This window comes from Pholcus phalangioides, unplaced genomic scaffold, assembly GCF_987345545.1.
Source record: "Pholcus phalangioides strain wild (caught in Gottingen) unplaced genomic scaffold, Ppha-v1.0 ptg000007l_1, whole genome shotgun sequence".
NCBI lineage: Eukaryota > Metazoa > Arthropoda > Arachnida > Araneae > Pholcidae > Pholcus > Pholcus phalangioides.
This window is the reverse complement of record NW_028301600.1, coordinates 64,493,000-64,512,287: the sequence shown is the minus strand read 5'-3', so window position 1 is coordinate 64,512,287 and position 19,288 is coordinate 64,493,000. Positions and strand designations below refer to the sequence as shown.

At 35.2% G+C, this 19,288-nt stretch overlaps 1 protein-coding gene across 2 annotated transcripts in view; it reads left to right on the top strand.

Annotated features, from left to right (window-relative positions):
• The first annotated feature begins 441 nt into the window (after positions 1-441).
• LOC149085627 (uncharacterized) overlaps positions 442-19,288 on the top strand; it is a 143,575-nt gene continuing 124,728 nt past the window's right edge. Inside the window, exon 1 of one of the 2 annotated variants that reach the window (XM_089233781.1) lies at positions 442-808. In XM_089233781.1, the coding sequence (XP_089089907.1) occupies positions 704-808 (105 nt within the window). In that variant the 5' untranslated portion in view covers positions 442-703. The remainder of the gene's footprint in view (positions 809-19,288) is intronic. The other variant, XM_089233782.1, reaches the window with a different exon arrangement.

The following is a 19,288-nucleotide window of genomic DNA, read 5'->3' as shown; positions in this document are numbered from 1 at the left end:
ACTTGCAGGAGTGGGGGGGGGGGGAGAGCGAGCAGGTTATAGCACAGAGTGATGAATTCGAGGAGAGTTGTCAAGATAATTAGACTATAATGGGAGAAAGGCGGAAAAATGTGTGTGTGGCTCACAGGCGACAAAACCATAAATGCGCCTCCGAAAATCGTGATTCTTATAAGCGGCGGTTACTGTATTAAAGAAAGTCTGCAATAAATTGGGGCCCATGTTTCAATCGGGCCCCGTTGGCCGTCCCGCCACAACAATCGCCACCGAGTATGTTGAGAAAAGGAATCCGGTCTTTCTCTCCTCCTCTTTCCCGCATTACAACTTCTCTCATTATCACATTATTACGAGGTTAATCATAAACTTGTTGTATGAAAAAACATTCGACAGATGGCGCTAGAAGTTGTTTCTCGAATTCCGACCAGTTGCGGCGGGTGGCGAGGCATTCCCCAGAGAGAGAAAGAGAGAGAAGCACACACACAAGTCGAAGTGAAACACAACAGGTGGGCAGCTGACAGAAGTTTTTTGCTGCTTCTTTTTCTTTCAAAATTTTGGACATGAAGCAAACACACTTTTGTTTTAAGGATGTGATCGCCGGAACAATATTAGACCGTTTTCAATTTTTATAAGTGTCTGGACCCAATTGTTCACAGTAGTAATTACTAATGACCACGTGTGTTATGTTTACAAAGAAATTTTTAAAAGAATGGACGAAGTGGGCAGCGTGGAGATCGTCATCAAAGGCGGACGGCCTTGGGGTTTCACCTTGCGAGGAGGCATTGAAAGCAGATCTGCACTGACCGTCGCTCAGGTAAGGGGCTAAAAAACTTTTTACGACTTTTACGCTTTGTGTGTGTGTGTGTTTTTTATTCTACTTTTTTTTTCCCCTAGTTGATCTTTGCACGTGGCTTTTGCCATCAGCTGTAAAATATGTCGGCCAGTGCCGTGTTTGCCTCATTACTTTATTTAATCAGCTTTTTTACTTGCTCAAAATTCTATAGCAGATGTATTTGTTTATAGTGTTTAGGTTTCATTTACAGGAAAAAAAAGAGTTTCAAGACCAAAACCCGAACAGTTTTGCGAGTATCAAAGTTGTTTGTGGTTACAGTTATATATAGTTAGTTCTATTTTATCTTTAAAAAATTAAAAACATTAAAAATCAGGTATGAAAGCATGAAATGAGGAGCTTATTTTCACAAAAAGGAACATTTCCACTTTTTTTTCGAAATGCGCTTTTTAACAGTTTATGAATCTATGGGACAAGCTCTATCAGATTATTCGAACGGGAATATTGTTGGTAGAAATTACAATTTGAAGTTCGTCGTTTCTGTCAACAGGGAACATATCCACCTTTTTCATACACTTCGGTATTCTTCATCTCCCGATAACGGACACCAATAAGACCGAAAATTTGGTCCGCTAATGAGGAGTGTCCGTTAATAGATGGTAAGATACATTGAGTCCGTCGACGTAATTGAAAATTGTGTCCGTCAGTGGAGGTGCCCGTTATGGGAGGTTCCACTGTAGAATGATCGTGTTTCTTATGTTAATGTGACGAAAGGGCAGTAAGAGTACCTTCCTGGGCTAGTTAAAACGTTCTGGAATCAACAAGTGACTTAGAAATTTCCGATTTTCAGACTTGACTAGCTCAAATTTTAATCAATAGGTCCCATTTCCACAAATTTTCTTTTAAGACGGAACATTTCAGAAATTCAAATGTGGATAACTCTCTTAAATGTTGATAAAGAAAAATTGTGTTTAAATATTCTTCTACCACTCACATATGCTACGTGTTGGACTATTTTCTACTTTTGTAAAACAAATGTATACCGGATGAATACTTTTTACTTCTACTGTAAATTCAGCAAAAGTGGAATGTTCCCTTTTGAAAATAATCTCCTCAAATGATTTCGTGTCACACACATGTTTAGCTGCTTGTTTATTTTTTCTCTAATGAGAATGAGATTTGGGTGTTTACGTTTTTAATGTTTTCTATCTTTTTGTGTTATAACAGCGAAAAAAATGATGATTTCAGCGTAAAAACAACAGGGTTCCTAGCGACCTGGAAAATCAGGGAAATAAAAAATAGGCAGGTAAACTCAGGGAAATATGAACATATTTGATTAAAGTCTGGAAAAAGTTCTGTGAAGGTTAAAAAACTGAAACCCAAAAATTCGAAATTCGTAAGGTTAAGATCTTGAATTATATTGAAACCTCACTACAACGATACTTGGAAGATAATAAGGGTAGTAGAGAAGCTGTGTCCAATTATCGTCCAGTGAGTTTGACGAGCTCCCTCTCGAAAATTTTGGAAATTATTATCAAAAAGATAGTGTATTGACGGATAGTCAGCATGGGTTCAGGAAGGGGAAGTCGTGTAACTAACCTCCTTTGCTTCTATGATCACGTGACTAAGGCTTTGGGTAAGGGCAAAAATGTAGATGTTGTTTACCTTGATTTCCAGAATGCATTCGATGGGGGTCCAACATGGTAAACCCTGGGATTGGGGACAACTTGCTGAATTGGATAGAATCGTGGATAAGAGATAGGTCACAACGAGTTATGGTGAACGTTTAGCGTTGACAAGTGCATGGTCGCTCATTTTGGTTCGAACCACCCACGGTTTTCTTACGACTTGAATGGTGTCGCTATCCCGGATGCAACTAGGGTCACCGATTTGCCGATTTGGGAATTCTCATTGACGTGCGTCTTAGGTTCTCTGAACGTTGTTCAGCGGTGGTCAAAAAAGCGAATACAATGCTCGGTTTCATTTTGGAAAAGGTCTCTTCGCGTTCTCCGAAAGTCATTCTTCCCCATTTCCGAGGCTTAGTTCGTCCTGGACTGGAGTATGCAGTAAGATTTTGGAGACCATACCTACAGAGGGATATAGACTTGGTTGAAGGAGTGCAGAGAAGAGCTACACGTGTCCTTATTGGCACACGAGGCTTGAGTTATGAAGGGAGACTACATTTTTTGAATATGTTTACATTGGATGAACGCAGAGGAGCGTGTCGGGGAGATATGATTGAAGTGTTAAAAATTTTCAACGGGATTAGTAGGATGGACCATGAATTATTAGTACACCGTCAATCGACTGCTTTTACAAGGTGACACCAGTATCGATTGGTAAGAGACAATTCTAGGGTACGGTATCGCAGGTAATTTTTCTCTAATAGGGTTGTTAATAAATGGAATAGCTTACCCCCGACGTAGTAAATTCTAACACAATTGACACGTTTAAAAAGAAATACGATAAACATGTTGGGGTAAATCGAGAAGCTATCCATACTTAGAATTAGGTAACCATAAGTATATATATATATTCTTTATGGGCATTTCATCATGTATATACATTGTTTGTAATTGTATTTTTAATTGGGTTGCTGTATTTTTGAAATATATGGCATCCATATTTGTTATGGGCATCTTTTTCTCAGCCACCTCGTTGGGCATTTTGCTGGTTGTGGCCTTGTATTTGTATTGTATTGTATTAGTGTAACGATAAATCCCTCTACAACGATATTTTCAAATATTGTTTGGAATCAGCGATAGTCTAATGTTAAGCAAATTTATCGTCGTAAAGGATATTGTTGTATCGAGAGTTGTTATAACTCTCGATACAACAATATCCTCTACAACGATAAATCCCTGTATAACGATATTTTTACGATATTTTGAAACTGCTACAATGATATTTTTTTATATTTCGCTCAAAATTGTCTTGAATTTAATTTCGACTTCGCGTCACTTCTTTTCATTCTTCCAAGAGCATCTAATAACATCGGTATTTTGCACCACATGATCGCTGAAAGCGTTGATAAAGCATTTGATACTGTTACTTTTTCTGCATGCCACAAAAATGCACAATTCGGTAACTTTTTTAGAGGCAATGCACCCCTGAATGAATTTCATTAATAAACAAATTAATTTCAGTTTTTCCTTACGAATAAAAACTTGAAAGCTTGTTTTCTGATGGTAGTAACAACACAGACTTAGAAAACATGCCAACAGCATAAATTTGGTGGCACGTGATGACAATGTTGCCTCGATATAACGATAATCCCTCTACAACGTTATTTTTTCTTATACCACAAAATATCGTTCGTTACATTGAGGTTTCACTGTATATTTCTTCCCGAGTTTTGGTCTGGAAAAGCTAGAGAAATGATGAAGCTGATTTTGCTGGGAAACCTGAATGAGTTTTTGACAAAATGAAAAAAAAAAAAAAACTTGTTGCAATTCCATTTATTCACGAGTGAAGAAGAATGACAATATAGTTGGGTCTCCCTTATACCTTTTTTCCAAACATCGTCATGAAAACCGTTGAAAGTGGAAAACGCTTCAAACGGGAAATCTCGACGAGTATTAGTAAGAGTTGGACCCATGAAAATAAGTTGTACTAAGCGGAAAAACGTTCTAAGTAGGAACGTTATAAGCGGGATCCACTGTATCGTTTTTTTCATTCGAGATCAAGAGGTGAAGTTGGCAACGTCCCAAAGGGTGCAGTAAAATAACCGTCAAATAGCAATCGTTGAACCCATTCGTTTCCTATTCATTATTTTATTTTTCGTCATCCTGATAACCAACGTCCACTCCATTTTAGAACTTCCACCTACCGTTGATTCGAATTGATATGACCCAAGGGAAAAATAATGTAGAATGCAGTTGGGGCTTGGAAAGGAGAACTAATTTTGTTTGCTTTGATGCATGTACTTGTTAAAGACACTTGATGTTACATTGATGTCAACCGATGCGATTCTAAATGGAAGCAAACAAGTGGAGGGCAATAATAAATTATGAAGAATCTTTTCTTGTTTTTGGAAATGTGTAAGCAGATGTACATGTGTGAAGAAATTGCACGTGCCTAAATGCATTTTCTAAAGAAATACAAAAAAAAGGGTGTCTTTCTGTTTGAGTTTAAACAATATTTGGTTTATTTGTACGTTTCTACTTGACATTTACCACAGGCGTTCTGCTACTATTATGTTGTGTGAATGTGTCATCACATAATTATAGAAATATTTCTTAACACTGTATAGCAGCTTCAGTAATTAGAGCGCGTTGTGTCGTATAATCTTAGCTGGTTTCGCAACTTCACGTGAGCAACCTGCTTGCACAGCATAACTTTGGTATGACGCGTCGTAGCGCCGGGAGACTCGTTTTTATTTTCTATTCTGGCTACAGGCGATAGACAAGACAACTTTTGTTAGCACTGTGCACTCAAGGAACCTATCCACCGGAATGAAATTAGAACGTCTCACCTCTTTCATTTATTTTTCCATTTCATCGTAGGTGCTGCTTAGTTTTCTATCAGATCCGGTCGATAAATAAGCTTCGCTTTCTATCGATAGAATGGTGTATTTTTATTTGAATGATGTTGTCGTACGATGCTCGTACAGTTTAAAGGCAATTTCAAACGCCTTAGCTTTTTATGTTCTTTTGTGAGTTCGAAGTAAAGCCTGTCCAAATGGATAGAATGGTGCCTTACCAATCTCCTGTCAAGAGGCATTATGTATAGCGGCTATATTTTGTTCATGGTATAGTATCACCAGAGAAAAACAAAATTTCAGGGTTATCCTAATCGTGATACAGTTTCTTGATTGCGAATATGTTTATTCATTGTGGTATTTTGAAAAATATTCGTTATGCAGTAGAACTTGTATTTGAATTTTGATAATTTGAACTTTTACGAACTACCTTTGAGATTTCTATCTAATTTCAGGTGAAAATTTCTTGTCCAAGTCAATTTTTTTCGATTTTTTTTTGGATAGTTCGAAGTTGAGGGAAAACATCCTGCACTGTAATACTTTCATGTACGGAAATAAATTGAAATTGACATCATGATTTCTGTATGAGCAAGTTTGGTTTGGAAAATTTCTACAAGAAGTTAGACTTTGATTTTCTCGATAAAGTTGTTAAATAACGAATTTTCAAAAACATAGAAAAGTTTGTAAATTCTGTTTTTCTCTACCCTTTCTTTGATAATATAATGCCCATTTTAAGATTGTTCAGCTGGAGTGCATCGATAATGTGTACCACTCAATCTGAATCTTTTTGTCGTCATTAAGAGTATGGAAAGTATCGGAAAGTTCAGATTGTAATACGTCAATTCAAGTATATTTCCTTGATCGTTTGATCATTTTTGTCACACCACGGTCGGGGCCTACAATTTATTGCCGATTCCGAACAGCAGCTTTTTTTTCATACTCATCGAGAAGTTGAAAACAATTTTGTAACAGATGATAACATTTTAATAATTTTTTTTTTTATTATCTTTTTATTATCATATGTGAATGCCGATGATTACGTTGCAATTTGTAGTAATTTTATTGGTCTAGGATAGATTAATTGGATATTTTGAAAATTTTGGATAATTCCAACTTTTTTTCCCAGTGACCTTGGAGTTTGAAATAACCAAGTTCGACTGTATGTAACAAATATGTCGAAATAAGTCCGAAAAGATTTTCCAATGAAAAGAGATTGATTTTACAAAATTATACAAAACTAGAATAATGCATGCAAATATTTTTTAGAAAGCTGTAGCTGCTCGCCAGTCAGCATCCAAAACTCTGCAGGAGTTTACTCTGTAGAATGAATTTCTTTGCAGTTGAATGTCATAGACCGGTGTTTTTCATCCTGTGGTCTGCACCCATGGGGGGTTCGCAAGTACTTTGTAGGGAGTCTGCAGGATCATTTTCATCTACTTCCCTTGCATAAATAGCGCATTCAGTGCTGTAAAATTGTAATTTATTACTTTAATTTTTACAATATGTAAATTATAAAATAATATACATTTTAGATTTTATGGAAGGCCACGGTGCATTGACCTTCACTACAGGGGTCCGTCACATAAAAAAGATTGGGAAACACTCTCACAGATAGTTACGAGGTGGTAGCCAAAAGATGGGGATGATCTTGAGGGTCCGTCTCCTGAAATGTCAGAAAATGACCAATTTATATGAAATCACGTGATTATGTGATTATTATTATATGATTATTACCCGAGATACCATTTGTCCTCCTTCGAAAAAAAAGATTTCTTTCTACTGCCTTGGATGGTTATAATTTAATATGTGTCTCATCGTTGTCAGTCTTATATATAGCCTATACCAGTGGTTCTCAACCGGTGCTCCGCGGAGCCCTTGTTGCTCCGTGTGCACTTCCTTGGGGCTCCGCAGCCGCTCGAGGAAAGTAAAATAAATCAGTCAATTTGCTAAATAAATTTAAAAAAAAAGGCCTAAGTTTTCAGCCATATAAATTATGTTCTAAAAAGGACTCCTCAAACCAAACAGGGCTCCACCACAGAAATTATAAGTTAAAAAGGGCTCCGCGAGTCAGAAAAGGTTGAGAACTGCTGGCCTATACCCTTACGAGGTCATCTAACGCCATTACTGAATGATGGTCGTATTTTGTACTCTGTATATGTACATCATCTTTTAAATGTTTGAATTTATTGCTGAAGTTTGAATTTATTTCTGGCAATCTGGTATCATTCCCCACCTTTGTTTACGTAAATTACCACTGTTCCTCTTGATGTCTTCTTAATATGTAGCTCAAAATAACGGTCGAACTTTAGCTTTAGATATGTGAGTGGTTAGTTAATTACAAGGACGTTGTTATGAAAGCAGAAGTGTGTAAAAATTCATGTTATTATATCTAATCGTAGAAGATAAGTTGCTTGCATTAGACGTAGGAAAAAAGTACGTATAATCTGCAATATTTTTATATTACGAAGATTAAAAAAAAAAAAATCGAAACCCGATATGAATTGTATACATACAAATCAGAGAAAGCTGTCAAATTCTGTTATACTATATATTTTGTGATTTTTTACGCTCCATGTTACAACACAAATAAAATTAAGGAACTCTCAAAAGTCTTTACTCTTCATCATTATTTACGTTGTATAGTAAGTTATTTGTTAGTTTAGTAGTCTCTCTGTGTGTATGTCTTTTAGAATCCGAATCATAAAGATTGTAGTGAAGAAAACCTTAGGATAAAGTCTCGCTATTATAATTCATGGTAAGTTCAGAGCAATCGTGTTGCGTAATAAAAATTTTGAAGGTCGCAAAAAAAAAAAAAAAAAAAAAAAATCTCATAACTTCTTATAACTTAATTCATAACTAAATATGCTTCACGTAAATCTGTCATATGAATGAGAATGGTGACAGCCAAGTGAGTGAATGGTAAGTTGAAAGTTTACCTACTTCATTCAGGGTCGCTACTAGGGGAAGCAGACGGGTCTGGTGCCCCGGGTGGACTAGACGAGGCGCCAAATTCACCCTTCAACTTCTCCTAAATTAGATGGGGGTGCCAAAATGCGTGCTTGCCCCGGCTGACAAAGTATGTAGTTGAAGCACTGACTTTATTGTTTGTGAGTATAAATTATGAATATGTATTCGTAGGGAGTTTGTAAGTTTGGAGTATTTGTAAGTTTTTTAACATGTGATAAGCATAGGACGGCTGACGAGTCTCATTGAGATTTCTCTCGAATAACCGATGTTAAGTACTTTCTTGGATACTAAGGTAAGGATTTAAGAACGGATAGGGGATTTTTTAGGAAAAAAACATTAAAATCATACATAAATTGATACTGCTTTTGTGTTATGAAATATTTTGTAACACAAAATGTGAGATTACTTGCGTAATTTATAAATTGGAAATAGTTTTGTTTTTCGCATTGTTTTTTTTTTTATCACATAGTGAAGGAACAGCAGGTATCCAACTCACTAATAGGAAAAAAAAAATTAAACTTAATCGTATAAAACGGTTAAATAAAGAGTGACAAATAGAAGAGGATAAGAAAGAAAGAACTTTTCGACGTTTATTTTCTCATGAACAAAATTTTAATGCGAATTCAATGAAATTAATTTCCTGCAGCGCAATTTTTTTTTAATCTCTCGCATCAATGTTTTTGTTTCTTTTGTGTTCTTTTTGGTGATATACGTATTCCAGTTTTTTTTTGCTGCAGTTATTTGTTTCTTCGATTAGATTCTACCCATGACTGCGTAGTATAATAAGAACACCAATAAATTTTCAAAACTTCTACGATATCTGGAATAACATTATTTTTCTTTGCCACTTCTAGTGTAATATGCATCGTTTATTATTTTTCTCAACCATCCGTAACCATCTCAATGAACTTTCAATCTCTCTTATGTTCATTTTAATTTGTTTTTCTATGAATTCATACTAAATTTCTTCATGATGAGTCAGATGATCCAATCATCTATGGAACAATAAGAGCATCTATGAAAAATTCTAGAAAAGAACAGAGCTTTATTGAATGATAGTTTTCTTGACAGTTCGTATTTCAAGTCAAGCACTTGTATGATATCATATCATTGATTTCGATATTTGTCTGTTGTTTTATAAATAGCAAAAAATGTTAATAATACACTATGAGAAGGGGTTCCTGCTTCTCCTAAAAAACCTTCACGTGATTTATTGAACCATTAATGATCGATTTACGACCTTGTAATATCGAGGTAGAGTGAAGTGTCATAGTGTAAAATTTTGACTGTTAATCGGTCCGATTTTTCCGTTGTCTTTGTTCACACGAATTTAAATATTTCTAGAGTTCATGTTCGCAATTATAGACTAATCATTTACAATTCTCAAGAAATATATTCAATCAGTAGCTTCACCAATAAAAAGTTATTGAATTCAGAACCGGTGGGCTTTTTAATCTACTTACTGAAGAATTCTCTATCAATACTATAATCATGATTGCACTACGGCATGCGGTTGGAAAAAAATTATACTTTATTTCCTGTTTATAGACGTGTCAAGCATTAAACATTAAAAATCAAACATGATACAAACCAGCAGAGTTTGAAAAAGAAATGCTGACTTGTTATTCCAGATTCTGTTAATCGTTTTCATGTTTTTAAATTTTAAATTCGGAAATTGATGACAGATTTTTTTGTCTTTTATAAAATTAGATTTATATTTTATCAACTTTTATTCTCAACCAAAAAAATGATAATATAAAATATTATGCTTTTGATAATAATTGATTGAATATGCTTCTGGGGTAGGCCATGTTAGTTTGTGAGCATTTACTTCTTAAACAGGTGAGAATTGCTGATGAGCCATTTGTTTCATACGTCGAATTGAAGTGGGAGATATTTTATTAGGTCACAAATTCTAAGATACTGTATTGGACGGCTTTTATATAAAAGGAACCAAGTGCCATTAAATCTCTCAAAACTGAGAAAAAAGCCATTTAAAGTTTCTTCGATTCAGTTATCTCTTCAGTTTGGTAGTTGGTTCAAGTGCACGCAGACGGCATCACAGCCTATGTGTCACTTGGTTCTATTTAGACAAAAATCCCACCTCTTTCAATAGTTCAGATGTCCGTCCATTTGCTCTTTTTTACCAAAAAAAGTTTATATTTTAATTACTTTTTTTTCATCATGACATTTAAATCATTCCTACTTTTCTAATCAGTTAGTTAGAAACAGTTCAGTTTAGTTCAAATTAGTTAAAACAGACATTAGAAATACACAGTTCAGTTATTCAATAGTAAACCACAGAAATATTTTTAATGTACGTCTTTTTGCTTTTGTAACTTTGCGAAAACCTTCTGGATACTTTAATTAGACTATACTCAGTTTCAACTGTCAATTATATTTGCCTGCGTATAAGACTCCCATGATTTCAGATAAATTTTATACACTTAATCAAATACTTAGTACCGGCGTGTATGACGCATCTGTTTTTTCAAACCTATTTGCAAGGAAAAAAAGTGCGTCTTATTACGCCATACACTATATGTATCTTTTTTTTTTATATTGAAAATAGAAATGTCGATGCTTATATACTGAGTGATGAAAAAAAAAATTTAAGCACTTCACACGAGCTTTCAGAGCAATTAAAAAGCGAATAAAAATATTTAATACATGAGAAATTAAGAAAAAAAAGATTTAAAAATTTAAATTTTGGGGAGGGGTGAATGTGGATTTTTACGGGAAGCAATTAGTTCCCGAAACACAAAGTGAAACATATTATCAGTTGAAGCGCTTCTTGTGACGTGTTTTAGTCGTGTTTAACTGTTACCGTGCGAAGGTAAAATAGGTAAAGTCGAAAACTTGGTTATAATGACATTCACGGGAATGAAAAATTTTGTCTCTACAACCGAGGTGTTGAAACCAAGGTTCATGTTTTTAAGATGCATACTAGTTTGAAATATATTATCCGATGCTACAATGAAGTAATTATTCATAGTTGGAAACAGAAAGGCATGCAAACATATACTCGATACGTTTAACCCCCTTCATTGTGGCTTTTGGCCACAAATTTGGATGATCTGGATGATCGGTATTTGAAGTATCAGCGATAAAACTGGTTTCCTTGTTCGCTGTTAGAAATAGAACAGGAAAAAAGGTTGGTGTACAGTAGATTTCACTTTCGCCTTCACCTTTTATTTCTTACCCTCCCCTATTTGTTCCCTCTCTCTTAGGTGCCATTCAAGTATTACGGCACCATCGACGAGGGGGGGGGGGTTTCCGATTTGCTGACTTTTGATGACGAGGAGCAGGGGGGGGGGGTGAGGTTTGGATTATGCTTACGTCATCAACCACCCTTTATGAAAATACGAAATATTTTTAATGGCATCTTACTCGGTGTGCCAAAAATGAGAAAAACCTTTCGATAGTTTGTGGACACTTGAAGTAACATTCCCCCCCCCCCCCACTATTGATAAGTGACCTACAGGACCACTTTAGTGATCTCTAAATGTTTCGCGGATCCAAGTGCTCTGGAAATGTGTCCGGTCCACTTAAGTGCTCTAGAATTGTGCCACGCATCACTCAAGTGACCCGTAATTATATGCCGCGGATCACTTAAATAATCGATGAATGTGCCGCGAGTAACTTGAGTGATGTAGAACTGCACTGGGCGCCGCTTAAGGACTCTAAAACTACAGCACATGTCATTCAAAGGATCTCTAAATGTGTCACGGATCGCTTAAGTGTTCTGGAACTGTGTCCCGGGTCATTTAAGTGATCTGAAAATGTGCCACGGGCCGGCTAAATGCTCTGGAATTGTACCACGAGTCACTTAAGCGATCTGTAAAAAAGTGCCCCTTAGTTCATTTTTACAAAATTAGGTTTTAGGAGGGCAGCCACATCAGATATAACCCCCAGGGCCATATTTGGTCCGCGGGCCAAGGGCCTTTATGCTATTTATCATTATATGGCGTAGAAGGTGGGTCGCAATGAATTTAATAAAGATAAATTTTGAGTTCATAGAGCCTTCAAATAACATTGAAATTAACAGAAATTGGTTATAATAAAACATAAAGGTATTTTCTTCCGAACATTTTTTTGCATTAAAAAAATTAATCTTTGATCTTCGGGGGGGGGGGGGCAGAACTGATGACGAAATTTTTCTGACAAGGAGGGAGGGGTCAGAGTTTTGCTGACTTTTGCTGACAAGGGGGGGGGGTCAAAAATCGCTACAAATTTGCTTACGTAATACTTCAACAGCCCCTTACTAAAATTTAGTACATAGTCTCCCAAACTTTTTGTTCCATCGCCCCCTTCATCAGAAATTTTTTCCTCTCATCGCCCCCCAACTCAAGTAAACCCATAGGATCCTATGTTAAATCAGTAGGTTCTATCGCCCCCTTGGACCATTCCATCGCCCACCAGGGGGCGATATTGCCCATTTTGGGAAACACTGATTTAGTAGAAAGATACATTATTTCATTTATTCTGCATTTTCCTCAATTCTGAAATTATTTCTTTCGTTTATTCTGAATTTTCCTTAGTTTTTTAATTCTGCATTTTAATCAAGAAAAAGAAGTAACTTTTCTAATCAGAATCTAACTTCCCTTCTAGAAATAACTTCAATATACCCTGAACTAGCTTTTGGTTCGATGTGAAAAATTGTAATGTTACTGTTTCTAAGTTGTTTAGTCATCCAAGTGTCTGGATTTTTTTGATCTCGTTAAAATTCAAAATAAAGAATAGCTTCGCGAATGTCAGGTAACGATCAAGTTTTCGTCTTTGAAAGTTTTCTGGGTGCCGAGATTTTTAAGGGTTCCTTGACGTTTGATCACGCGGAACCCCAAAAAGCTCTCACGGAACCCTAGGGTTCCGCGGAACACCAGTTGGAAAACCATGGTTTAGACTAGTGTTTCTTAACTTTTTTTTCGCCAATGGTCCTCTTCGGACCATTTTTCTTCTCGTGGCCCCTGTCTTATCCGAGAGTCCCCTGCCCCCTCCAGTATGAGCGAGGCACTTCCTATTGTTTTTTTTTTTGAGTAAATTTATAGTAAAAGAAAATTTTATAAAAATGAGGTTGGTATCCAGACCCCCTTGACTAGAGTTCGGTGAGCTTTCCTCTTACGAGGGTTGGGCTCTATGCAGGACTGTCTCAATATTATGGGTCCCTGGGCAAATTGATGTTCTGGGAGCCTCATACCTTGCTTACATATTCACTACTTATCCTCGAAGGTCATTAGTACGAAATCACAAATGGACGCGAGACTTCCCCAGGTATGCCCGGGTTAAGATTAAGATGCCATGCGTTAAGATGACCTTTTATGGTTTATATGGGCGATTCTTCTAGCTTCTGAAATTAGTCACACTTTTTTCCACCATATATTTATATATATTTCAATTAAAAGCTTTATTTCTTCACATCTAATTTTTTTTTTCTCACCTCTCTTTGGCTCTTTTAAGTACCTGCTACATTTGGCCCACTTAACCATCCTCTTCAACCCCCTTCCACTTTATTTTCTCTCGCGGGCCCCCCCCCCCAAAACATCCCAGTACCACAAGGGGGGGGGGCCACACGGCCCCGGTTCAGAACCACTGGTTTAAACGGCTGGGAGGTGGAGGGGAAAGGTACTCATAGAGTTGTTTCTCACAGTTGTTAACACATCCACATCTACCCTTTTTCTGTTAGCATGAAAATCGATCTATAGGAAAGAGTATATAATGGCGAAGACAAGAATAGTTTTGGCATTATTATACCGAATTGGTTGGATAAAAGTTTGAAAAAAGAAAAAAAAAAGTTTTTCTCATTTGAACTTTCTTACATTATTCTACTGACCTTTTATTATTTGCCGATGTTTCCCATCGATACGGTTTTTTTTTGTTGTTGTTGTAGTTCGTCCTATTTCTTTTTTTGAGACAGATGACCTTGGAGAAGAAGAGTAGATGAATGAATGAACACCAGTAAAAGCTTTGTTTTCTTGTGCAGTGGCTTAATGACCGTTTTCCTATTGTCTCGCTTCGTTGCTTCCGTGTATGTGTTACAAAGGCAGCCAAGCACGTATTGCCATGCTTATAAGAAAACTGACCATCAGCTATTAGAAAAACTCGAATTAAGTACGCTGATATTGGGTCTAGAAATAAGAAAAAAAAAAAGTGGAGGTGGGGTTATTTTGAATATAATGTTCAAACGCGTACTTTTTTTTTCTTGTGTCTTTATCCTTTCATTAAGCGTAAAATTGATTTCGGGTGTAACTCTTTCCTCAAAGTCCAACTCGGAATTTTTCAGGAACTTTTCCCATTGTTTCGAGCTTACTGGTTATCATTTTAATTGACGAACCCGATTTTTTTTTTTTTAAGTTTTTACGCAAAAGGGTGTGCCAAGGCTTTCGAATTTTTCATGGGAAAAGAAATTGAATATAAGCTGCTTTATTTATTTTGGTTTTTATCACATGGAAATATTTTGCGTGTCTGCTTGAGGACACGATCTACAGAAATTCCTATCGCAAAAGAAAAAAAAAAGGGGAACTGTTTTTTTTTTAAATATAAACCACATTCGCGTAGAAAAATAAATATATGCATGAAAAGTAAAGTCCAGCAACTTTTCTCTTAGTTGCCGTATCGTAGTGCGCGATTAGTGATGCATAATTCTTTCTCGGTAGTTGGATCCGATGCATCCACTTGAGTAACACCTGCATATTGTTGAATCTTCTGACGAGCAATAAAGTACGATGCTGTAGTGATTGGTCCCCAGGGACTAATAACTTGGCGCTGTTTTATCTTTAATTTTTTATTCCGCTAACCCGTTACTTTCATTCGTTTATGTTATTTGTGGAAAAAGCCCTTGTGGAGAAAGTTCAGTGGACGAATTTATAGATCAAAGATTTACATGATTTGAAAAAAGATAGATATGTATACAGGATTCCTCGAAAGACTGGTTATATTTTTGGAGATGATGATTGTCAGAGACCGGGATTCGAGTTCCCGTGGGGGCAGAGATGAATTTTCTTCCTTGTAATCATCATCTCCAAAAATATAACCAGTCTTTCGAGGAATCCTGTATACATATCTATCTTTTTTCAAATCATGCAAATCTTCGTAAAAGTAGTTACACAAAGAAATTCAATATGTGGCATTAACATTTTTGAATTACTAAATTTATCGGACTCCCTAAACTCGGAATTACTAATTTTTTTTTTTTTTTGAGACTTTTCAGAAGCTTTTCACCTTGAAAAAATGGAAAATACTAAGGAACTCGAGACAGTTTATTTTCTAGAGGTGTCACAGTTTTAGTGGTTTCAATTTAAGCTATAGAGTTGCTACTCTTCAAGTATACTTACATTGTGAAATTGATTTCACTGAATGATTTTTTTCGGAATATCCAACCCATTTTTTTCAATCGTGTTTGAAAAAAAATGCATTAAATTTAATATTTCTTTAAAACAATTTATAGCATTTTCAATTATTGTCAATTTTTTCTTCATTTTGAAAATGTCACTCATACATATATCAAGTTTATTAAAAAATGTAAAGAATAGACAAATTAATTGTGACTTATTAGTTATTAGGTAGAAAAAGGTAAGCGTTTTTTTAAAAGAAAGTGGAAGACCTTATACAATAAAGATTAGAAGCTCTAATCAATGCTAATAAATGAAAACCTATGCATTTATTCATTTATTATGATATCACGTCGGTTGGTTATCGTTTTTTCATCTACCTACGCCTAATATCTATTTCTGTCGATTTTTTTAAGATAAAACAAATATGAAGATATATCAGCAAATATGAAACATTTTTTACTCAGTTTATAAAAATGTGTCACTCTAAAAACTCAGTTTATGTTATGCACTCAACTACCATATAAACTGAGATTTAATTGCTGAACTTTAAAAATTTACGCTGCTTTCAAGATCAGTAGGTATCAAGCCATCTTATCTTTGTCTGATGACAGTCTTGTATAACCGGTCAACCAATAATTGCAAGAGTGCAAAAGAAGAAAACTATTTAAATAAGTAATTTTTTTAATTAAAAATGTAATTCGCATACTGTATGTGAAATCATAAATATGACTGTTGTGATCATAACTTGAATTGAACTTCATTTTAATGTAGCAATTGAGTTCTCAAAGCATTGTTCAACAAAATTTATAGTTCTCAAGCTTTTCGACTTTATTTGTTCGTTAATTTCCGTAATCTTTTTTATGCCACGTTTATTCTATACATTAGTGACATTTTTTAAATCCGCTGTGATAGATTTGTAGCCAAAAGAAGTGTAATTCACTGTTAACATTTCAAAACATTCAGTTTATTTATTTTTCAGACTAGTTTTCATACTTTCAAAAGTTTATCACGCATTTGTTTAAAAAGTATGTAAATTATACTTTGAAAGAAAAAGGAAAGAAATCCAGGTAGAGCTTTGCATTTGCTACCAAGACTTTTTACAGATAAACCAAAGCGTAGATTTAAGATTGAGCATCAAAAATAGTATTTGCACTCTGTATCGGGAGTTAAAAAAAAAAAACCCCGCAGATATGACTTGTAGAACCTCTTTGAAAAGCGAGGTACGTTCAACTCATTTTCATTTCACACAATGGACTGACTCCCAAGGGAGGGTTGCAGAAAAACGTACTAGTCGTTAATTAATGGCTCGTCTCTCTGTGTGTGATATGGTAGTTTTCTTGTGGGTTTATTTATTCTCTACGCTTTCTAGGTGTGTTACTGTATTTAGCTTTTTTTTTTAGTTATTTCAGTATACTGCTCATATGTAGCGTGCATCAAACTTTCGTCTTTATTGGCAAGGTTTTATTTCAACCTGAGAGAGAAAAAAAAAAGTGAAAATAACAACTGTGAAAGTAGGCCCAGTCAAGTAAGGGCCCATTCCTTGTCCTGTATGACGGGGCTGAATCGAATAAGGGCGCTCCTTGCTACGCGGTGCACGTACCTACGTGTGCTTGTATTCTCACTCCGTCCGTATCTTGTCTATTATGTGGGCGAGTTTCTTTCTTTTTCAACATAGAATTTGTAATGAATTGACGTGTCCCCAAAAGTTTTCAGCAGAGAGTACCTACTGATTGGGAATTCCGATCTCGTGGGAGTTGCATGGAGTAGAATCCAAATAATTCCACTGTATCTAACCGGTATATGTACGCTGTTATTTCTTTACGTTTAACTATAAAATGCATTTTTCTGAATGGTTGCGGAATATAGTTTTGTGTGAATTAGAAGTTTTCTTTTCCACATAGCAGTCTAGTACAGTGGAACTTGGTCAATTCGAACTTAGTTAATTCGAATTTTAGATAATTCGAACTTTTACGAGCTCCCCTTGTGAGTTTTCTGTCTAATTTAACGTTAAAATTTCTTGTTTAATTCGATTTTTCTTCAAATGTTTTGGATTATTCAACGTTGGAGGAAAAACTTTGTTTCTTTGGACCAAGTTGTTATACAACAAATCTTTGAGGATCAAAAATACAAATAATTTGGAAATTCTGACGCAATTGCAGCACATTATAGATGCCGTTTTTTTGGTCTTGACTTCTGGTTCGAACTATCGTGATAATTATCAAAGAAAAAACACTTAAAATTCACAAATTACTATCTTCATTCTGTCTGCTGAGCAACGTGAAAAGAAATGTGTAGAGAGTCCTGAAGATGTAAGATGTACCCATGTTTTATGATAGACTTTTGATAAAAAAAACCGAGTACTTCTATCTTTGAACACACTCTTTGTATGCTAAAACGTACGTCAGAATTTAATTTGCTTTCCGCGTTGGATTTATTTTTTTAGCAACTCAGTTCGACAACAAAAACTATCATTGTTGATTGAAAACAGCAAAACTCCGTGATCTGATTCCATAAAAAGCTTATCTGTGCTGAATGAATCCAACAAAAATGCTTGAATGACGAGTGAGCTATTTCAAATATAAATTGTCAGAATAGGAAATGCTAATTTGTGAACTTCAAGTGTTTTTTCTTTGATAATTTAGTGCCCATTTTAACACTGTTCAGCTAGAGTTCTTCGAGAACGTTTTCCACTTGATACGAATTACGTTGTTCGATTTATGGATCAAGAGGCTTACCGTTCAAAATCTAAAACTTTTCATCATCATTTTAAGAGTAAGGAAAGTATCGGAAAGTACAAATTATACAGTAAACAAAAACTGAATTTAGGAAACAGTTTCTTAACTGTTAATCAAATTTTAATCATTTATAATTATTATCCTATGTGAATATTAATGCTTAAGCTGCAATTTGCTGCGATTAATTAAGCTGCGATTAATTGAGTAATTAGAATTTTTGATAATTCAAACTTTTTCCAATGACTTTGGACTTCGAATTAACCAAGTTCGACGGTAATAAGTTCGTCTTAGATACAGCTGGTCTTAATTCGAATTTTGGTTCATTCATCGCTGTATTTATTCGGTTTTGGCTCAAAAAAGCAGGTTCTGGTGTAATTAGTTAATCAGATTTAATTACCATGACAATTGTTTGGCCCTGATGTGACAAAACATACTAATATTTTTCTGTTTAAGAAAGATGTTATGTTTTAGTTTTAGTGGTGTCCGAAGTAAAAGCAGTTTCTCAACCCTGTGATATTTTCAATTTTCACTACTGAAATTCTTAAAATGGGAAGCTACGTTGATCTTTTGTAGATTGAGCCTGCAGCGAAAAATCTGTCAGCGACGCATTTCATTTATTTTTTTCGCATGTATCTCTCTATCTTATCTCTTTTCTATCGCCGGATCAACGTACTTGAACCTCATATAAATCATTTGGCAAAGCATTTACTCGTTAAGTGATAAAAGAAAAGATAAACATCTCATGCAACATTTTCAAGTACGAAATTTTTTTCTTCCAAAAAAAAAAAATAAAAAAAGCAATTATACTTTTCCATCAATATACAGTATTTCATTTGCTGTATGCATAAAATTTATCATGAGCAACGAAAATAGTAACTCATATTAAGAACCGTAAAATTAGTTGGTAGTTGTAGTGACTCAAAAACAGAGTTTAAGTAGGTAGTTCAAAGTCTGATTCCCATTTACATTTACTGTGTAAAGTTTAAATTCT